The sequence below is a fragment of the Pholcus phalangioides genome, unplaced genomic scaffold (assembly GCF_987345545.1).
Source record: "Pholcus phalangioides strain wild (caught in Gottingen) unplaced genomic scaffold, Ppha-v1.0 ptg000022l_1, whole genome shotgun sequence".
In the NCBI taxonomy this organism is placed as follows: Eukaryota; Metazoa; Arthropoda; class Arachnida; order Araneae; family Pholcidae; genus Pholcus; species Pholcus phalangioides.
The window spans coordinates 2,112,712-2,134,288 of NW_028301615.1; the positions used below are offsets into that span (position 1 = coordinate 2,112,712).

The following is a 21,577-nucleotide window of genomic DNA, read 5'->3' on the forward strand; positions in this document are numbered from 1 at the left end:
TTACTAAGAGTCACGTAAAGAGTAGAGAGCGGAAAACCAAGTCAGTCAACGACCAAAAGAGTGACCTAGAGAGTGAGCATGGTAGTGCAAGCATGTTAATGAACGAAAGATTGTCCTAGAGAGCGAGAGATCATGCCAGTAAGCGACCAAAAGAGTGACCTAGAGCATGTAAATGATCTATAAAGTTAAAAACTGAACTAAAACCAGGTCAGTGAGCAACTAAAGAAGTGACCAAAAAACTTTGCAATCATGTGAGTGGCCAAAAAAGTGATTTAGAGACAGGTATATTTATAGGGAAAGAAAATTTGAGGAATGAGTGGCCAATAAAGTTAGGCTACAATAGGAGAAGGGTGAAAAACCATAAATCCGCTTCTGTCTAGGTTGCAGACTTGGCTCTGGGCAGGGGTTGCCGAGGGCTTGTGGCGGATGAATCTTATTGTTATTGTTTTACACAATAAGTTTCGTTACAGAGGGAGAAGATTCTTGACCTGAGAGTTTCCCCGGCTCCAGATTTTTTTTTTTTTTTTTGGGGGGGGGGGGACATGGCTCTTGTAGTTGAAGATGACCGTAGTGCAGAGGTTCTCAAACCGTGCTGCACTAACTTTTGTCAGCGGTGCCTCGGACTGGTGGTCCTGACAAAGGTTCTTCGAAGCTATTTTTTGTTAGACCGCTTTGAGGAAGCCGTTGATAAGCATTGATCAAGGAAAGGGGTGCCACAGAAAAAAAGGTTTTAGAACCCCTGCCATAGTGGATGGACTCGTTGTTATTTCAGGTATATTGTAATAAGATCTCACTGTGTATAAAAAATGTTAAAATATGACCTAAAAGGAGTGTAAAATCTGAAGAAGTTGAACAGAATTGATTTGTCATTTAACCGTTAAATCGTTTGTAAGTTATTGTTCAGTGGCATGAAAAATAAGTTTAATTGAATCGCTTATTTCAGAAACCTCTCATAACTGACAAAAAAATTGAAATTAAAGTTATACTGGTATAAACTGGTTATACTTCTTGTGGTTGGTTGATTAACACTTTGTTTAGTGCAGAAACCCACTAAAACAACTTTCTGTATATCCCTATTTGGCGTCCTTGAAATATTTATTTGGTGCTCAAACCAGTTAATGCAGTTTTTCTCAAGTATCTCAAAATTTGAAATTCTGCACTTTTAAGGTGTTTCTAAAAAAATTGATTCAGTTAGTTGAATTATTCCATGTTCAAAGGTCATTCCTCAATCATTCCTTGTATTCATAGTCGTTAGTGACTCACTGCCTGGAATGTGCCTGCATCACTAAATTTTTGTAGTGATTCAAGCCGAAACCATACAGTTCACTCGATTGTAAATGATATATCGTGCGATCATCAGTTCAGTAGAATGCTGTTAACCAAGTGTTCAACCTATTAATGTCCCTTAGGAACTAAGTAGGCCTACACAGATCCCAATGTAACTGCTGAGTAAAGTACATGGTGTTTTAAAATTCGTCCACATCATAGTTTATGAATTTTTTTAAAAATGAATATGGACTTTTTTCAACAGAAAATAACGAATTAGACTTATGAATTGAAACATACCTTTAATAAAAGTTTAAAACTTTGAATTTACTATGAATGTTAAAAATGTTGACTTTATTTCCCAAACACATAGGCACAATTTTTCCCAGATTGCTCGAGACTTTACAGTCTGCGAGAATTAATGTAAATATTGCATTAATGATGTTCATTGTATGGGGATTATTGCAGTATGCCATATTTTTTAAGACAACCCAAAACTTTGGTATAGATCCAACTACAAATCCTAATATTGTTCACGGACAGCCTTTAGATGACAAAAAAATTGTGTTTGGTGTGCCTACATCACGGCATCGAATTGTGAAGCCTATTTTTTTCTAATTCAATGTTGATGCCAAAGTCTACGCAGACATTATTACTCAATTCATGTCGCTAAAGAACAGCGATGAATTACCCGGTGCTTCCTAGGTTTTCTTCAATTACTGGGAGGATTGCGAAAATGACAAACTATTATAAAGGAATGAACTATAATACTGGTAGCATTAAAGCAGTGACAAACCATTGTAAAGGCATATACATGTTTGAAACGCATTGTTAGGAAACCACGGTAAACAAAGTAAACATTCTGAAAGTGATTGTTGGGGCCCAGGAACCATTGTTGCCAGACGTTTTTTTGCCGATTTCGGGCATTTGCCCTGCTCTGCCGAACATTTAAAGTAGCCTATAGTTCAATCCCGGTCCTGTTTGGTATATTGGCGAAATGTGGCGACGATCGGTCTAAAATTGTAGATTTGTATAAAGAACAAACATGCATACATACTTTCGCATTTATATATAAGAAGATTCAAAGTTGTTTTAAACCTTTATTAAAAGTAATGTTTCAATTTATAAGTTTAATCTGCTATATTGTCTGTTAAAAAGTTCATATTAATTTTAAACATTCGTAAACTATGATGTGCATGAATTTTGAAACACCTTGTATATTGTATATCTGGTGGACATCGTCAAAAGATGAAGTTTAAAACTTCATCAAGTCTTTCAAGGTATCGTTTGTTTGACCAGTCATGGATGGCATATCATCAGTAGTATAGATGGAGAAACATTAACATTATAATTCTGTCCTTGCTCTCCTTGAGAGTTGTGCGTAAAGGTGCATATTCACAGCGAACCCCATACCATATATAAAATGAGCCCCCATCATTTTCTGTGACTACAGTCAGGAAATTTTTTGATTGCACCATGTCACATTGATCACAGTGATGTAACTTTATTTTAAGTGTTAACTCTTAACAAGTAAATGTTAAATACAGACGGTATTTTTAGATTTTTATTTCCTTTTTGAAAAATTTGGGAATTTTCGACAACCTTTAGTTCAGCAGTGACATCTAGTGAGCAATCAGTTGGTTTGATCTAGCATCTAGGTTTGAACCCTGTTACTCCAAAACATGGAAGGCAGATGGCAACACCAACAAGAACATGAAACAAGTACAACTCTGACAACATAATACGTTTAGGGCCACACTGCACTCACAATGCACATTCCAGCATGTACCAATTTGAGAGAAGCTATGTAGAGCAGCAGTTCTCAACCGGTACTCCACAGAGCCGGGGCTCCGTGTGCAACTCCAGGGGGCTTCGTGGCGACTCTAGGAAAATAAAATGAATCAGTAAATTTGATAGATAAGTAAATAAGAGAGGCCTTCAAGGTTTGGCCATAAAAATTATGTACAAAAAAAGGGCTCTTTAAGTCAAACAGGGCTCTGCCATAGAAATTATATACTGAAAAGGGCTCCGCGAGTCAAAAAAGGTTGAGAACCGTTGACGTACAGGAATGTGTACAAGGTGCATGTACCATTATGCAGTGGTAGTGACAAGAATCCAGAAATTCCCCCCCCCCCTATTGTTTCATCTCCGGTACATTTCCCCTTTCACATTTTGCTTACCCTGACCATATGAGTGACCAAGTAAGTGACTGACTGCGTGAGTGACTAAATGATTGAGTGAATGGTCGTATGAATGACATATAAGTGGGTGAGTGACCAATTGAGTGTATGAGTGATAACCAAGTGAGTGGGTGATTGACTATATGAGCATGACGATGAGTTAGTGAGTAATCGTATAATGATAGACCATTTTCGTGATCAAGTTAGTGCACGTATGAGTAGCCACACTCACTTGGTCTCGAATATTGTTACTTATACAGTCACACATATGGTCATTCACCCCTTTAATTAGGCATTCATACGATCACTCGCCCTTTACTTAGTCTCTCATTTGGTCACTGAACCACTCACTCGTCACTCATATGGTTAGAGAAAATGAAATAGTTGGAGCAAAATTTGCAGGGTATGAAACGTGCCAAGGGCAAAATGTCGGAGGTGAAATTTCCATTAACCATAGTGACGTCACCAAAATGTATTAAAACTAAGCTAACACTATTTTGGGTGATGTCCCTTTAGAAGTGGAAAATATACATAACACATTCAAACCCCCATTATAGTGCCGTTTCCCCCCCCCCCCCTACCATACTGATTTATCACCAACCCTGCTCAATGCCAGAAATTTTCAGTGAACAAATCTTCCATGTTTAGGAATTACATGTGTCTAACCAAGTTTTGATATAGCATCAAACTTGCTACAATACCAGAGTTCTGCGAGACAAATGGCGTTGTATCAGGTGTTTCACTGTATATAATGCCCAACTAAGGCCATTATAAGGTTTTGCAGAGCTTGAAAAATCTATGTGCCAACCAAACATTTTATAAGCCAAAAGTAAAGAGGTCTATTTATTCTGTCCAAACTAGTAAATCACACAGAGAATATTTTAGCCCCCCCCCCAAATAGCGATTTCTTAGTCATCATGGCGACCTATTGCCTGAAATTTGTCGAGCCTTGGGCTTAGTCCACAAAGCAGAACATGCTGAAATCTGTGACATACATCGCAGAACAATCTAGAAGAATTTGAAGAAAAATTGTAGAAAATACTATTATAGGTATTTTTTTTACGGCAAAACATTTCCATTCAAACAAGGGCTTGTTGCAGTACAATACAAAACATTCTGCTTTGGGAGGAGGTATTTAGTGGATAGATTTAGTCAGTGTTTAGTCTTTTTTCCTCAAAACATTCAACAATTAAGCATTCTCAAACTTACATTGAGACTTAGTTTCTTAGTTCTGTAGTATTTAACTATGTTATGATGCAACTCATAAACTGTCGTCATAGAAGTAATTTTTTTTTATGAATACTTATATGACTATTTACTAGTATTAGGCTCGGTGGTAGTTATCGTAGTGCTACCTAATTGAAATTTTGTTATCCAGTAAAGTATTTTTTATGGCAACTGCTCCTGATGGGAACACATTACTTTAGTTGGTCGTGTAAACAATCAAAATTTTCACCTATAGTTATTTGCATGGTTTTTCTAAAACTTTTCCAAATGCATGACAATCCGAAATTATATTGTGTGTGTGTCTGTAATTCTGCATGAATCATTAATTCAGAATTAATATCATATTGTATGACTCTCCTTAACCTTTTGCTATTTGTAAAGTACTTTGTAGCATTCGTGATGTTGTAGATTGAGATGCTTGATATGCATGATGTTGATGTGTTTGCAGTTGGTGTGTGTGTGTGTGTGTTTTGCGACAATATATTACTGCATTATTATTGTTCTGTTATGAAATAAATGTCATTATACATTTTGTTTTCTTAGTGCAGCAATTTTCAACCAGTCTGTTTTGGAGGTTAAAGAAGTGTACTTCATAAAAAATATTTTAGTGCCATATAGGTACTACAGATATAGGTATTTCCAAAATTTCATTGTAAATAATGATGTCACAGATATACACAAATTACTCATATGAGTTTGTAAGGTATCTGTAGGTTTCTTAGAGTAAATTAGAGAAATTTTTTATGTGCAAATCCTTAGTCACCTTGTAGATATTAATGCAATTAATCAAATATTTAGTTCTTCTCAAACACATTGGAGCAAGACTCGTCTACATGTATATGTTCATGTGCTGAATCCCATGGAAAGATACACTGTCATTCTTATTTCATGATTTAACATGATTTAATGCGTGTGCAGAAAATGCATCACCAATAATTCATTAAAAGGAAAATTCACCACCATGCAATTCACTGACAATTCATCAACTAAGTGGCATAGTGTGTGAGCAGATGAGCAAGTGAGTCACTCATATAATTACTCTCTCTGTCACTCACTCACTCAATTGCTCACTCATACAGTTTCTCACTCACCCACTCATATGGTCACTGACACAGTTACTGGCTCACTCACTCACATGGTTACTGGCTTGCTCAGTCGTTCACTCACTTAGTCACTCACCCATTCGCTGGTTCACTCATATGGTTATTGAATTGTATACTTATGCATTCAGCCAATCGCTCACTCATATGGTTATTCAATCTCGCACTTATGATCTCAACCAATTGCTTACTCACATCGCTGTCACTTACCCAATCACTTGATCACTCATACAGTTACTTACTCAGTCTCTCACTGATTCTGTCGTTGATATGGTGACTGACTCTGTCACGATGTGGTTACTCACTCACGTGTTTACTCACTCACTAGCTTTTTTACTAGTTCATTCATCAACGCATTCGGTCACTCGCTCACATATTCACTCACTTGCTCAATCACTCTGGGACTTACTCACTGGTGACTAACTGTTGCCTGAGAATTTTCCCAGCTGTGAATCTTTTATCATAAATTTCCCGTAAAGCAATTTAATGATAACATAGTTGACTTCATTTTCATTGAAGTGCTTTGTGTCATTGCTATACTGGAGTTTGTGAATACTGCCTAGATTAGGGCTCAACAAATCCTAGGCACCAGGTTGCTATGATAAAATTGCAGTTGAACGCTTAATTCAAAAAAATGAAACATTGGCTCATCTTTTTCTTTTAACCGTATAAGTAAAGTCAATGAAAGAATCAAATCCTTATGAGGTTACACAGCACATCATTTTGAATGCAACAGCGCTTGACAAATTGCAAAAAGGTTTTAAGCGATAGCCAAATTTCTTAAGAGCCAAGAATGATTTTGATCCTGAGAAAAATGGTTCAAAATAGTGTTTTTCTATTTTTGCAGGAATTTCATATCCTTTCCCTTTGTTAAAAGATGCACTGTCATGAAATTGGAAAACATTGTGTTATTCACATAGGCTCCAATTTAGCAATCATATACAGAACATTTTAGGTGCCCACACTGATTTTATCAGTTGTGGCTTGTGGTTGGATATTTTAAGGGGGGAGAAGGCGCAGATTTCCAAAAATATACGCCATGTATTGGTGATAATATGTAGTCAAGTACATGCAGGGCCGTAACTAGGACTTTTGCTGCCCCCCACTACTTTAAAATTTTATAATTTTATATAATGTTCTGTGTTTTCCCCCTAAAACTTGCCGCCCCCTAAATTTTTCTGACCAGGGTGATCGCCTCCCCCCCCCCCCTCCCCCATAATTTCTAAAAAAACAATGCGGGCCGACCAGCAACTTTCAGCCTTGCCAATGTTTTCTTCATGTCAGCACCTCTGGTAATAAGTTTGATACTGCCAATGCCATACAGATAGAAATGTTGAAAATTGCTTTTCTGAGGTATAGTCCTCCAAGCATGAGATAAGACGGCTACACGTCACGGTGAATGACTCTATTCTTTTTTAGAAGAAGCCAAACATGGAAGTTCAATAACTTACGAGCTAATTCTATTCTTTTTACCTAAAAGAAATGAATAACATCGCTCGATGTGACATGGTCAAGTCTTATCTTGGGCTTGAAAGACTATGCCACATGATACATTGAAATTTATGAAATATATTGACATTAATTTTAAAAACTGAAAACAGTTTTAATTTAAATTTGATATTTTTATTGCAATAATATAATACAACGTAATAATGCAAGATTTTTTTTTTATATGTTAGTATTGGAAAATAATTGGAAATTTTATTGCGAATATAGTATAAAAACAAATTCTAATGGTAATTTTCTATATTATGTAAATAGACTTTTTCTGGATATTATGCTGAGGTGAACTTGAAAAGAAACGTAATCTGGTCTCTGCCGGGAATCTAATCCAGGTCCTCTTGCAAACCAGTGCCAACTGTGCTACCATATGCATCACTTGCCCAGTTTGCTGGAGGACCTTTATTCGATTGCCGGTGGAAAACAGATAACTTTTCTTTTCGAGTTCACCTCAGCATATTACAGTAAACACTTGTTATAATGACCCCTTTGTCCCACGAAAAACAGGCGTTATATTGGAAGATTTTGTATTGAATGAAAAAAGTCATAAAATTTAGCTTTGGAATAAAACTGTTGGAATTTTCTTTCCTGTGATAGACTACATGAACCTCAACTCTTCTGCTTTTATAATTGAATGCAGTGTTTTTAATTATGGTTAACAAAGTAGACCTGCTCTTTGGAATACCAAATGATTTGGCTATTTTGGCTTTTAACAACAATTTCTAGTCAACTTATACCAAAACTTTCAATTTGAGGTCTACCGTTTTCCTCCACATCAGCCAGCATACTCGAGGGACACCAGATTTTTTAATTTTGTCTGATCTATTCCCAACATGCCAGAAAAAGTGAGGTTTTGTAAAGATCGCATTGTGCATTCGGCAGTTGCAATGGATTTTTATAATAAAAATATTTAAGAATTCTCTAGAATCTGTGATTCAAATTTCCCTCACACTGATGCCCCTTGATGTTTCCTGGCATGCTGGTGAATACAGTAACGTTCCATTTATTTTGGACCACCATGTCTAATGAATGATTTTCAGAATGATAGTTAAAATAAGAGTTCAGTTACCTATATGTTCTTAAATTGAGAAATTAAGTAAAATTATGCAAAAAATCAAACATGTGGGAAGTGGGACTGAACCACCATGTGAGAAAATAAAACAGAATGGTAAACGTGTGTGACGGGGGGGGGGGGGAGTACATCAACATCGTCCAGTCAATGTGTGCTTTACTGCTATGACTTGCCCTGTTTCAAGTGAGGTGCCCGAGTGGCATGGTGGTAAGATGCTCGTCTACCATCGTGAAGGTTGTTGTCAGGGTCCCGGGTTCGAACCCAAGGGAGGATATAGATAAGATATTTTCCCTAATGAACTCGAGGCAACCACCGATAGACAGCGACTTCACTTCCAACCCATCTCACTAATGGCAGTAAATTGCAACATAGCGATATGGCCAGAGTTGGTGTTTGGTGCGGTAGTGAGGGTATTACTTAGCTACAGGGTTTTCCGTATAAATGATAATGCTTTGTCTCTTTCTTTCTCCAAGCATCAAATGTCAACATATGTCAAGGTCACACTCAACAGATTTTGTCAATTTCCTTGCAAAAAAACAAAGGGAAAAAAATGGGGAGCCAAGCTGAATTCAGTCATTGTAATGGAATGAATGAATTTTACTGGTCGTTATATTGGATAAAAAAATAACATAGCAGAAATAGGAAAAAATTAGGACCTGTTGTAAGGTTATAATGGAAGGGTTGTTATAATGTACAAGTGTCATTATATTGAGCATCTACTGTATACAGGAAAAATCTATTTCCTTAGAAAAATTTGCTTTTTGAACATTTATATTTCGTTGTTTTTTTTATCAATATTTTAAATCAAGATACACGAATTCCCCTCTACAAAATAATAAAATATATCAATCCAGTGACCTTGTTTTTTCTTCCAATCTAATTTTAAAGGTAGGGGGGAATGTTGCTCATTTTCTTGCAAAATAAAATTCTTTATATATATGAAGTACACAAAAAAAGAAAGGAAAAATTTCCACTTCTCAAATTTAATGACTTAATTCCAGATTTCTTTTATCATTCCCTTGCATATTTAAAAAAATAATGAATTAAAGAGTCACCAAAAAAGGTTTTTAATTTCAGTTTTACTCTAAAAAATTATTTTGTCATAAAAAAAAAGTAACATAATTCTTGATACATTAATAATTCTGTAGTTTTCAACTGTCATTTTTATTATTGTTTAATAAGAAGCTTATTCAGATATTATCTGAAGGAAAAAAAATGTATGTAAACTTTCTATTTTATCTCAAAGTCAATTCATATTTAATTACTCAAAGAAATTATGAGATTATTTAATTATGAATCTCTCATATTTGCATTCATGTGACTGTCATGTCTTTCCCTTAAAAAAAATCTTAAAGATGCTAAACTCTTTATTTTCATTCTTCAAATAGATTACGAGAAAATTTTAATATATGCTGTGATAAGTAATTCATGAGATCATTTCATTACACTTCTACTCGTACTTGGCTATTCATTCAAATGCAACTTTGAGATAAATTAATTTATTATTCATAAGAATGGAGAAACTAGAGAAAAAAAATTTCTATAATCACATGAAGCTTTTTCTTTTCCTTCTGCTGTGACTTTGGTAAACTGAATAATTCCATTAAAGCTAAATGATGTCTTAACGACTCAAAATACTAATGATATTTGAATATGATCGTGCAAATTCAGTTTTATTTACCGTTGAATCCTACCTTATTAAAGTATGGATTTTCCTCTCAAGTAAATCTATGTTACAGATGAGTTTAAAGCATCATACTGGAAACTGGCACCTTCTTCAAGAAAATGGTTTGCCTTTAAATACAATGGTTTCCCATTCCTCCTCCCCCCCCCCCCCCCCCCCCGCATTAAAGAATCAGTAATGATTATGAGTTAAGATGAAAATGAGCATGCAGGAAAAGTTCTAATGACTAAAAATAATAGAAATATATAATAGAGTGAAAAGAATTATAATTTTTTTAATGGCATCAAAAATTATATGCTATTTTCATTAATTATTCATAGAAGGATGCTGAATAATAAAAACAATAAATGAATAATAAAAACAACTGATGCTGAATAATAAAAACAACAACCAGTTGAAATTATGAAGGGGAAATAAAGCGAAATTAATGATACCATATTATAAAAATGAAAATAGTGCTATAACATATTGTAAATTATAGAATGTGTGAAAATAAGGCTTAATAGTTCATATTTCTATTCTAAAAATCTTTGACATTTGAAATTAAATTTTCGTTTTTAATCTAGTTTGTATTTCACTTATAAATATGTGAAATATTCTTTTTACGTCCAGTTTATTGAATTTCCATCAAGATATCAATTTAATCAAGATTATTTCCAATAATGTAAGATTTTCATGTACAGTGATATCTTGGCTGACAAATTTTTTGGTAATTAAACCCCCCCCCCTTTTTATGGGTTTTCAGCCTTTGCTAATGGATACAGATTCAGCTAATGAACTTTTTTATTCATATGAGGGACTAAGCTAATGTAACACACAGATGTGTTATCAGTTTAATTTTTTATCAGAATTTGTCACTCAAGCCCAATAAATTTATATTCACCTCAGAATCACTTTGTAAATACTCTATTTCTCTTTCAGAAGACTTTTAAGTTATTTTGTGTAAAATTAAAGCTTGAGCTAGAAAAAAATGCATTAAAAAGGGAAGCAGAGATATGAATTTTTCCTGTGAATATAGCCGGACTAGACATATCGCAAAGCAAATCTAGGTGCCAGAATAATTTTTTAGATGCCAAAAAAATTTTTACTCAAGGAAAAAGGTTGGACATAATGTGTCTTATGACTTTTTCAGAGCATAAATTCCCTCTTTCACATTGGCAGATATACTGCTATAAATTCCAAACATTGTGCTGCTCTCAGCCTACAATTTAGTAACTACACAAAAAAAGAGAAAATTTAGGTACCAATACACCAATTTTTTAGTCGCCATGGCAACTTGGCACCTGGGATTTTTCCAGCCCTGGCTTACAGTAAAACGTTTTCCATAAAACTGAACAGTATGGACATTCTAAGAACTTATCTTTCCCATCTGTGTGAATGAGGCAGAGAAATAAGCTGACCACATCACTGTATGTTATGCCTAATCAAAAAATTATTCAGTTTCTCAGCTTTCTTTAAATTCTTCTTAATTCAATTGTGAAGCTGTTCATTTCGGTCTTTGGTCAGCATTTTTTTTTGTCTTTTTATCATGCTTCTTGGTGTTTTATAAAACTTATCTTTTCGAAATTGAGCAGCATCTAGAACGAATCAAACAATTTTCCATGGAAACCTGTGGGAAATCACATTTTGGCTAATGAATGTGACTGGAAATAATTATCTTTGTTAACCAAGGTATCACTGTAAACCCTAGTGGAAGCACTTAAAAAATATCTCAAATATATCAACCATCATTTTTTTTTATCTACATGATTTGAATAGGATCTCTGAAGAATGCAGAAAAAATGTGAATGTGCTATGGTGAAAAGAAATTTTCTCACAGCAACGGCAAGACATCAGTCTTTTTATCTACAAGACTATCCTTTGAATGTTTAATAGGAATACATTTTTTTTTAGTGTAGTATAATAGAAACGCTACAACCAGTAAACAGATTTCAATCAAATGGCTTTGCATTTTATACTTATAATTTTATTTTATTAAATTGCAATTTCTCTAAAATAACTTTTTAAGTGATACCTCAATTTTTTTAAGAACAAATAAAAGCTTTAAGGTTTTCGAAAAGAAATCTTTCTTATTTATGTTTATTGAATCAAGATGAATATCAACCTAATTAGCTTGTTCCATTCATGATATTGTAAATGGCTATATAATTATTTTGAAAGTTGTTGAAGTTCTCGCTGTTCAAAAGTATTATTGATTATACAAAGAGGTTTAAAAAAAGAAAATGATCAATTTTTTTTAATTAATGAACCACTTGACCCGTTTCTCTTTCCAGTCATTTGTGCACAAGGACTTATAGCTAAAGACAAGAGTGGTACAAGTGATCCTTATGTAACAGTCCAAGTTGGAAAAACTAAAAAAAGAACACGCACAATGCCTCAGGATCTGAATCCTGTTTGGAATGAAAAATTCTATTTGTGAGTCAAGAAAACTTCATGTTTATCATTGATTTCAATTTTAAATCAATGGTTAATTCCCATTTTTCTCAATGTTTGTATCATTATTATCTTAGAATATTTGCAAAGTATATACTATCTGTATCCAATATCCCAGCTCACCATGATTTAAAAGCTAATATTTTTGTATTATGATTCTAATTGCACTGATTTGTGCTTAAGTGCATGTAGCATCATAGCTTTATCATTGTTTAATATTTTCTTTTAATCTCTCCTCGAAACTAGAACGTGATCTCTATACTTTTACCATTTTTATTCATAGTATTTATTTTGTTCCATAACTATGGTTAGGCTGAACTTTTACTCTCAAAAGGCAGTTATCGATCTTGCTAAACATGATCAGAATAATAATGAATTCTTGCTCTTATTGACTTGGTTTATCCTAAGTTTTGTGTGTGTGTGTGTGTGTCATACACACTGTTTACTTATTAAGATAAATTTTTTATTGATTAAAATTTTTATATCATTGTAAATAAATTTTTACCGATCACTTGTATTGTTCAAAAGTTGGTTTATAAATAATAACTCATCTTATTCTTCACAGTGAGTGCCACAATTCTTCAGACCGCATCAAAGTCCGTGTTTGGTAAGAATTTTTTCTAGGAGAATTGTTTTCATGTACAAATATTGTTAATTTTACATCATGAAAATTTTGATCATTTATTGAGAAAATATAGAAAATAAATTTTTCATAGAATGAAAATTTTTTTATTCATTTCGCACCAAAAATTCAAAGCCCATAGCTAGAGCTGGTAGGTCAGATACTTGCCTACAATACCAAAGGATGATCAGAGGTGTCATGAGTTTAATACCCGATTCATTCTTGTCAGAATCTTCCGTGACTCAGAGATACAACAAAAATGGCGATAAGATGACTGCAGAATACATTGCTACTACAGGAAGTCCTTCTCCAAGGATGAAATGGCCACCTGTTGGCCAGATATATTTTAAAAAAATATTTGTTTGAATGCTGCCTTTCGAATAGATCGCAGTCTAATTAGCCTGTGTGTGCAGAAAATAGTCGTGATGCAACATCAATGATTATGATCATGAACAAAGTCTTAGCTTGGGTAAAAAAAACTTCAAATGTTGATGATGCTCAGCACTACAAGTAAGCATCGTAATGAGGTTAGAAATGTTGATATTATCACATATTTAAAAAAAATCAACTATGAGCTGAAATTTTTTCACTTGAAAAAAAACTTTCACAAACTTGTATGAGCTTTGATTTCATTTTGTATGATTAATAAAATTTTATCTTGAAATCAATTCAGTGTATCTGTATCAAGAGTTTTAATGAAATACATGAATATTACCTAAACATCTCTTTAATTTACTAATAACTATAGAATTTCAATAATAAATTTTACGAACAGCTATTTTTAGGGTACGTGTTCAAGAATTAATTTTCTTTGTTTTCCACATGACAGGGATGAAGACAACGATCTAAAATCAAAACTCAGGCAGAAGCTCACACGTGAATCCGATGATTTCTTGGGTCAGACTATCATCGAAGTTCGCACTCTGAGCGGTGAAATGGACGTCTGGTATAATTTAGGTGAGATAGCTAATTTCAGATATAGTGACAAATAATGTCTGTATATAATATAATAACAAATAATATTTAAATTCTCTTTTTTTTTTGTGATCATTATTTTGCCACCTAAGTTATTTGAAAACTACACGCTCAGTATAGTAGATATACCTCTTTAAACCCCCATCTTCTTGAAATGTTGCTCTCTTTATTCAGTTACATAGAATAAGCTGAAGAATAGAACAATTAATGTTAGCAGTACCCTGGTATATTACCATTACTAATTTTATGCTTTACCTTGATATACTATCACTTTTGCTTTAAAAAAAACTCTCTTTTCTTCTCAAATTAAAGCATTGAAATATCCTGTCTGAAGAAAATATTTTCTAACTTTGACTCTTGCCAAAGAAAGCCAGTTTTGCCTCCTGTTGTAAATCTGGACCAAAATCTGTTCAAACTTTTCCCTCTATACAAAGGAGGCACAAACCATATCAGAGGCATCCTTATATCATCACATGTTATCAGCTCCTTATCTTGTTTAGTTCAAAAGCTCTGCTCTTCTCTCCCCCTCCCCGTTTCCGGATTAGTAGTTTTTGTTGAGAAGGTGACCAGTGTAGTTTTTTACTTACCCTTATTTTTTGCCACACATCCAGATTTCAAGACTGGAAGCTCTCGCATTGAAAGCCAAAAGAGCAATTGATTGAAGAGTTCTGGATATCTAAACGATAATTTCCAAAAAAAACAAGGGATTCCTTAAGCATTTAATAAAGTTTTTAGCTTCTCTGGATCAGGTGGAAAATCATGACTATCGACAAAGGAAATGCTAACATGTCACAAATTCTGAATGAGTCGACAGAGCTGCGCTTACTTGGCGCAAGAATGTATTGGTTTCTGCAATTATCTTTAAAAATAAGGCTTTTGAAATCCCTTCTGCATCTGAGTTGTCCCCCCCCCCCCCAACCATCGAAATCGCAACATTTCTTTGCTTATTTACTTTTTTTCACTTCAATCATTAGTCGTTCCCTTTTTACTGTCATTTTTTTCAGTTTTCCAAGGGTAATCAGTATGACGGAGTTTCATCGTATCAGTTACCATGACATTTGAAGACAGCACAGAGAAGAAAGAATAATAACAAGAAAACAAATTAATAATTTATTACAGTTTTATTTCAATTTTACTTATATTGTTTATATCTTTCAGAAAAGCGTACTGACAAATCTGCTGTGTCTGGTGCGATCCGATTGCATATCAGTGTAGAAATCAAGGGTGAAGAGAAAGTTGCTCCATATCACGTGCAGTACACTTGCTTGCATGAGGTACATAACCAGCCTCTTCTCATTTAATAGACTCACTCAGCATATTGCTGTATTTTTGTATTTGATTAGCGATATATATATATTGTTTGTTATTTAAGAATGCTCAAAAACTTTGTTCATCAAACTATTTTCCTCTTTTCATTCTGTAGAATCTGTTCCATTACCTGTGTGAACAAAATGAGAATGGTGATGTAAAACTGCCAGATGCCAAAGGGGTAAGTGATTAGATTCAATATAGAGTTTCTGATTTTTTGTGTGTGGTCATTTCACGTACTTTGATAGGGTAGTTGTACTGGGATCTGTTATATACAGTCAATACAGAATAGCTTGACAAAACATTTATATCATGACCAGAATTCAAATCAAGTTCTGCAAAGCAGAAAGTTAATGTACTGGCCAGCCACGTCATTGTCAGTTGACTTGGTTTCTAATCACGGTATAGGTCTATAACACATGCATTGTTATTTCAAAGAATAATTTCTGGTTATTATTATTCAAATTTATTATTTAATTTTTGAGAAATCCTTGTTAAAAATCGTTATTCTGTTTAGAATTTGAAGCTAGTCCACATAAAAATACCTTAGAATTAAAAATATTATTTTCTCTGAAATTATGTGCAATATCTTTGTCTTTGAAATGATTATGTAGGGTCAGTGTTTGTGTGAGAATTAAAGTGAAATATTTCCCTTATGCCTACTACTAAACCACACATGCACTTTGTTCGTATTCCTCTATGAAATTTCTAACAAATCAGCCTACTCCTTGGAATGTGTGTGTATGTGTTGTGAACCTTATTTCTTTGGAATGCTTGTTATGCTTTCAAGTAGTGATGCCATCTGTCTTCTGAATTCAGAAGCAGACAACTTGGCAGGTTTAGTTTTGCTTGTTGTCATGTGGGAATTTTTTAATGTTGTAGGCTTGATTGCTCTCTGTGGAGAAAATTTTTTTAAGTTAGAGATCGACTCTCATTTGTGCCTTGAAGTTGGAAAATTACAGAAAATCAACTTCAGCCGACCACACTATGCCATCAGTGGTGTTCAAACCCAGGTTCTCACAATTCGAGTCGACCATGATACCCACGCAACCATATTAGCTTGTCGCTTGTAACCGTATTTTTGATTTGAGGAATTTTATAATTTAGTTTAAATGGATGTATAATATAACTTATTTTGTAAATTAACATCAATGCGAGGATGGTATGTTGAGAAATATAAAATTTACATAGAATATATATATGTGTGACTATACATACATATATCATATAGAAGAAGCTGTAAGAAGAGATAATTAACAAAATAGGAAGGGAAATTATGTGCAGGTTTTATGAGACAAAGTAAAAAAACTTTGTGTGTGATTGGTTAAAGAGAAATGCACCAGATAGGTTTTTCTTTTTCTTGTGAAGCCATATTGTGATACAGATAGCACATTTTCATCAATTAATTGTAACCTTTTACCAACCAAATTAAAATTTGAATTGATTCTCTTAAAATTTTTATTTACCCTTCTAATCCTTAAATTAACTTTTGAATCTCACACGTTCGGGAAAAAAATGAAGTGCTTTTATTTAGAGAAAATATTTTCTTTTAATTAATAAAACCGATACTCCCAATTGGAAACATTGGCTGTTAGAAGGTTAATAATTGACTATGACATTACTTTGTGAATACACTATGCCCTTGTATAAATAATGCTACTCATTCATTTTTCTAGGATGATGCGTGGAAAGTGTATTTTGACCAACCAGCTCAAGATATCGTCGACGAATTTGCTATGAGATATGGCATTGAATCCATATATCAGGCAATGACGTAAGCTATTTCATGTTTTACTCTTCTTTTTTTTAAATTATTATTTTATCCCACCATATGAATGTCACAGGAAATTTATAGGCCTGTGTGGTTATACTCATAGGGAAAGTGGTACGAGAATGAGAAAAATTCTCTGTCACAAATGTTATCGTATTAGCTATGAAAATAATCGAGAAAATTATTCAGTAATATCTAAATGTCATGAAACTTTTAGTAAAACTTTTGTGTGGTTTCTATAAAAGCTTTGTAGCTTTGAAATTTGAGTGATTTATGTAACTAGGCAAAAAATACAGCAAAAATATATATACTTTCAAGTTTTTTCCAATCAATCTTTCATGTATCAAAGTTACATCACATATGTTTAACATCATCATGAAAATGAAGCATAATATTCCTAATTTATGAACATATTTCTCACTCTGATGAATTTGTTTTATTTTCCAGGCACTTCCACTGCCTCTCCACAAAATACATGTGCCAAGGAGTCCCTGCAGTTATGAGCACACTTTTAGCAAATATTAATGCTTACTATGCACATACGGCAGCTTCCTCAGCTGTCTCTGCTAGTGATCGCTTTGCAGCCTCCAATTTTGGGGTACGTACTATCTTACTCCCTAACAGTTAATGTTATACATTTTGAAAATAGGAAAGAAACTATATTTTGACTAGACAGTTTGTCTTGTCTACATGTTGATTATCCTGTCTTATATTTCAATGTATTTTATTAATATATTTTTACAACAGAAATGAATATTTCAATAATATATTCCAGCTTTTCTTTCATTTTTGTCACATAATGTACATTAATTTTTAATTACATCAAGCATGTAAATAAAACTTTACATGAGATAGAATATTTTCCATTGCAATGTACATTACCATTTCTTTTCCTTGTATAAATAAATGACAATTTATCATTATTTGACTTATATTTTTAAAAATTGAAGTTGATTAGTAACAAATAAAATTGTGGAAGGCATTTTTTGTTTTGATAAAAAAAAAATTAATGATAATTTCATACACTTATTTCATTATTTAAAATATGTTTCTTTCTTTCCCCTTTCAGAAAGAGAAGTTTGTGAAACTCTTAGATCAGTTACACAACTCTCTGAGGATAGATCTTTCAATGTATCGTGTAAGTACTCATTTATTTATTTGTTTAAAAATTTTAATTCATCAAGAAAATTCTTAGATATTTTTCCCTTTTCTACTAAATTCGAAAATCATTTGGAATTTAAATAATATAAAATAGTACTCACACAGACAAGAGAAAGCTTTTCGAAGAAACTTACTTTACTTTGATTTGCTCTTTTAGCATGTTTTGGAGTTTGCAAAGAAAATTTGCTCACACGAAGTAAAAAAAAAAAATTTGCTAGTATCAATAAAATATTACACTCAACTGCTCACATAAGAAGATACGAGTAAGAATGAAATGGAAAAGCAATAAGAATCCACTCTTAGGGGTGTGCAGCCCCAACTTTGAAGGGGGATCCCCACATTCGCAGAACAGGAATAAAAAAAAAAGCTTGGTCTCCAATAATGAACAAGATCACAAAAATCAATACAAACTTACGCAAGACCTCTTGATGTGGTACACACCCATAAGACTGAAATTTTTTGTCCACAAAGATGCGTCAGCTAATTGTAGTGCTTCACAAATCTGTGGCAATATGTCATCATTGTGACTGCAAAATCTAATACCTAAAACAAAATCCTGATATATCTAACATTTTTCATGTGCAGTCACTAAATTAGAGTCAGGACCACTAAAACTTTATGATCTACTAACACAAAAACGGATGTCATGAAGTCCAGGGCAGTCTTAAAAGCATCATCTGAGCAAAGTGATTTTTCCGGGGGTCGCTTTTCCTGCCTAAAAGTACCCACTTATAGTTTACACACTTACTCTTGAAATTTGTAACCAGATCCCCTTTAACCATTTCCAGGTGGGTCTCATACCTTTAAACAGCACTAAGTCCCAGAAAAGTCAACAAAAAAAAACTGGCTCTTTCTCACAATTTTTCTTTAAAAAAAAGCCTGGGACCTGATTGTTTTTCAAGCCATGACAAATAAAGATTGAAATACTGTAATTTGAAGCTTTGCTGGACACAGAAAAGGTGTTCACTAACAGGGAATGTTAGTTGTAGAGGATTCCTCTGTATAAGGAAAATAGAGGAAGTTATTCAAAAAGGACCCTCCCCTGCAATTATTTTTCACTGGGTAAATGTGGCTCTGGTTTTAGAAATGTTTACAATGGCCATAATCTGTCATTAAGCATGCTTGTATCAAATGACTTTGACCACACAAATAGTGATATATATATATATATATACATACATACATACATACATACATACATACATACATACATACATATATATATATATATATATATTTTTTTTTTTTTTTTTTTTTTTTTTTTCCAGTTTCCCCTTTATTCATTTTACAGTTTATAAAAATGGAATGCCTCAATATTGATTTCTTTCAAATGTATATTTTCAGAACAATTTCCCCGCATCAAGCCCAGAAAAACTGCAAGATCTCAAATCAACTGTAGATTTATTGACGAGCATCACATTTTTCAGGATGAAAGTATGTACTGTTTTGACAAAATTTAAAATTTTTCCTCTGCCTTGGTATCATAATACATCTTAATGTCACCACATAAATCTGTCTTTATTGCTTTCTACAGGTGCAAGAGTTGTCCAGTCCACCTCGAGCAAGCACTGTAGTGAAAGATTGTGTTAAAGCATGTCTCAGGTCCACATATCAGTTTCTGTTTGAAAACTGCTACGAGTTATATGGCAGGGAGTTTCAGGTTGAGCCACAAGATAAAAATCGGGAGGGAGGTGCTGATGACCATGGCCCAAGTTTGCACAATTTGGATTTTTGGCACAAGTTAATTGCTCTGATGGTATCTGTGATAGAAGAAGATCGGAACAGCTACACACCTGTTCTGAACCAGTAAGTTGTAAATGCTTGTCCTGATTTGGTATTTTCTTACACAACTTTTTTGTCACATTATTCTCAATATTAACATTATTTATGCTCTAGCTTTTTTTTCCCCCAATATCATTGCAATGATCAATTATGAGATTATATCTACTGAACAGTTATGTCAATTAAGTTTCAACTTTCTGACTTTTTTCCCCATGTGAAAACTAAATATTTTGTTAAAGATTAGTGCAATGGAGTTCATTTTTTAAATGTGTGTATACTTTACTTACTAGTTCTTTATTAAACTCAAAGTAGTTTTGCTTGTATTATTTCTCTTGTGCGTGCCACTTCTGCCACTTTTCTTTTATTTGTCTACTGCAGTGCATCATCATCAGATTGAATGCTAGTTTGTCTGTTGAATTTTGTGTTTGAAGATGATGAAATTGCTTCAAAGATTAATTTGGGATATTTACATCACATGAATCTTTACTTACTTATCTTGTTACTAGTTTCAGCTTGTAATAGGCTATATAATTCATTTATATTAAGTATTTGATCACTATTTCAAGTAATTTCATTGAATGGTACCATCATTTTACCTCTTTCAGATTTCCTCAAGAGCTAAATGTCGGGCAACTGAGTGCAGCAACGATGTGGAATCTCTTTGCTGTAGATATGAAATATGCTCTAGAAGGTTTATTTTTTTATTTTTTTATTTTGTGGGCATATACATACAGGGTGAATGAGAAAGTCCTTTTATCGTACAATTACTTGAGAACCTTTGATCTTAGAAGCATACTTCCATTCGGAAAAATTATTGAAATAACGTGATGATCTCAGATATGTCATTGATATTGCATGGGGGGTTATACTCACAGTTATTAAAATTTGAAAAAATTTAACTTTTTATTTGGTCACCTTGTTCTAATAAGCCTAATTACAAAAAAAATCCATATTTTGAAGCTCAATATATTAGCTTAGCCAATTTGGAAATCGCTGAAAATGAGAGAAAGAACAGCTTATATAGTGTAGAATGAGCTTGTCCATTAGTTTATGTGGGCCTTTTTTCATAATTTTCAGTGATTTTTAAATTTAAATATCTCAGCAAATATTGCACTTAAAACATGGATTTTTTTTTTAGCTCGAGAGACACAGAGCAACAACTTCCTAATTGGGTTTTTTAAGGCTGGTTGACCAAATAAAAAGTGAAATTTTTTTTATTTCAATAACTATATAACCCCTTGAAATATTAATGCAATGCAAATCAAGTGTCTAAAGTCTACGCTATAGGTTCTGAAACTGCACCTGCAACCTTTGTCTGAGACACTGCAGAGAGGCGGCCTGACAAAGGTTTTTCATAGAGATCCTTTGTTAAACTTCTATGGGGAGCCGCAGATAAGTGTTGATTAGAGTGAGTGGGAAAAGTTTGGGAGCCTTTTTGGTCTACACATTATTTGGATACTTTTTCCAATTTGAAGTATGCTAATGCAATCAATGGT

General features: G+C 33.5%; 1 protein-coding gene across 3 annotated transcripts in view; it reads left to right on the forward strand.

The window, feature by feature from the left end:
- Window positions 1-21,577, forward strand: part of LOC149069322 (uncharacterized) — a 220,564-nt gene that overhangs the window by 175,778 nt on the left and 23,209 nt on the right. For all 3 annotated transcript variants that reach the window (XR_016195044.1, XM_089249408.1, XM_089249409.1), the window contains exons 8-18: window positions 12,303-12,444; window positions 13,028-13,069; window positions 13,914-14,041; window positions 15,218-15,333; window positions 15,483-15,548; window positions 17,044-17,141; window positions 17,586-17,736; window positions 18,208-18,276; window positions 19,644-19,733; window positions 19,834-20,105; window positions 20,687-20,772. Coding sequence is in view for 2 of the 3 variants with exons in the window: in XM_089249408.1 (XP_089105534.1) it covers window positions 12,303-12,444; window positions 13,028-13,069; window positions 13,914-14,041; window positions 15,218-15,333; window positions 15,483-15,548; window positions 17,044-17,141; window positions 17,586-17,736; window positions 18,208-18,276; window positions 19,644-19,733; window positions 19,834-20,105; window positions 20,687-20,772 (1,260 nt within the window). In the remaining variant the exon portion in view is untranslated. The remainder of the gene's footprint in view (window positions 1-12,302; window positions 12,445-13,027; window positions 13,070-13,913; window positions 14,042-15,217; window positions 15,334-15,482; window positions 15,549-17,043; window positions 17,142-17,585; window positions 17,737-18,207; window positions 18,277-19,643; window positions 19,734-19,833; window positions 20,106-20,686; window positions 20,773-21,577) is intronic.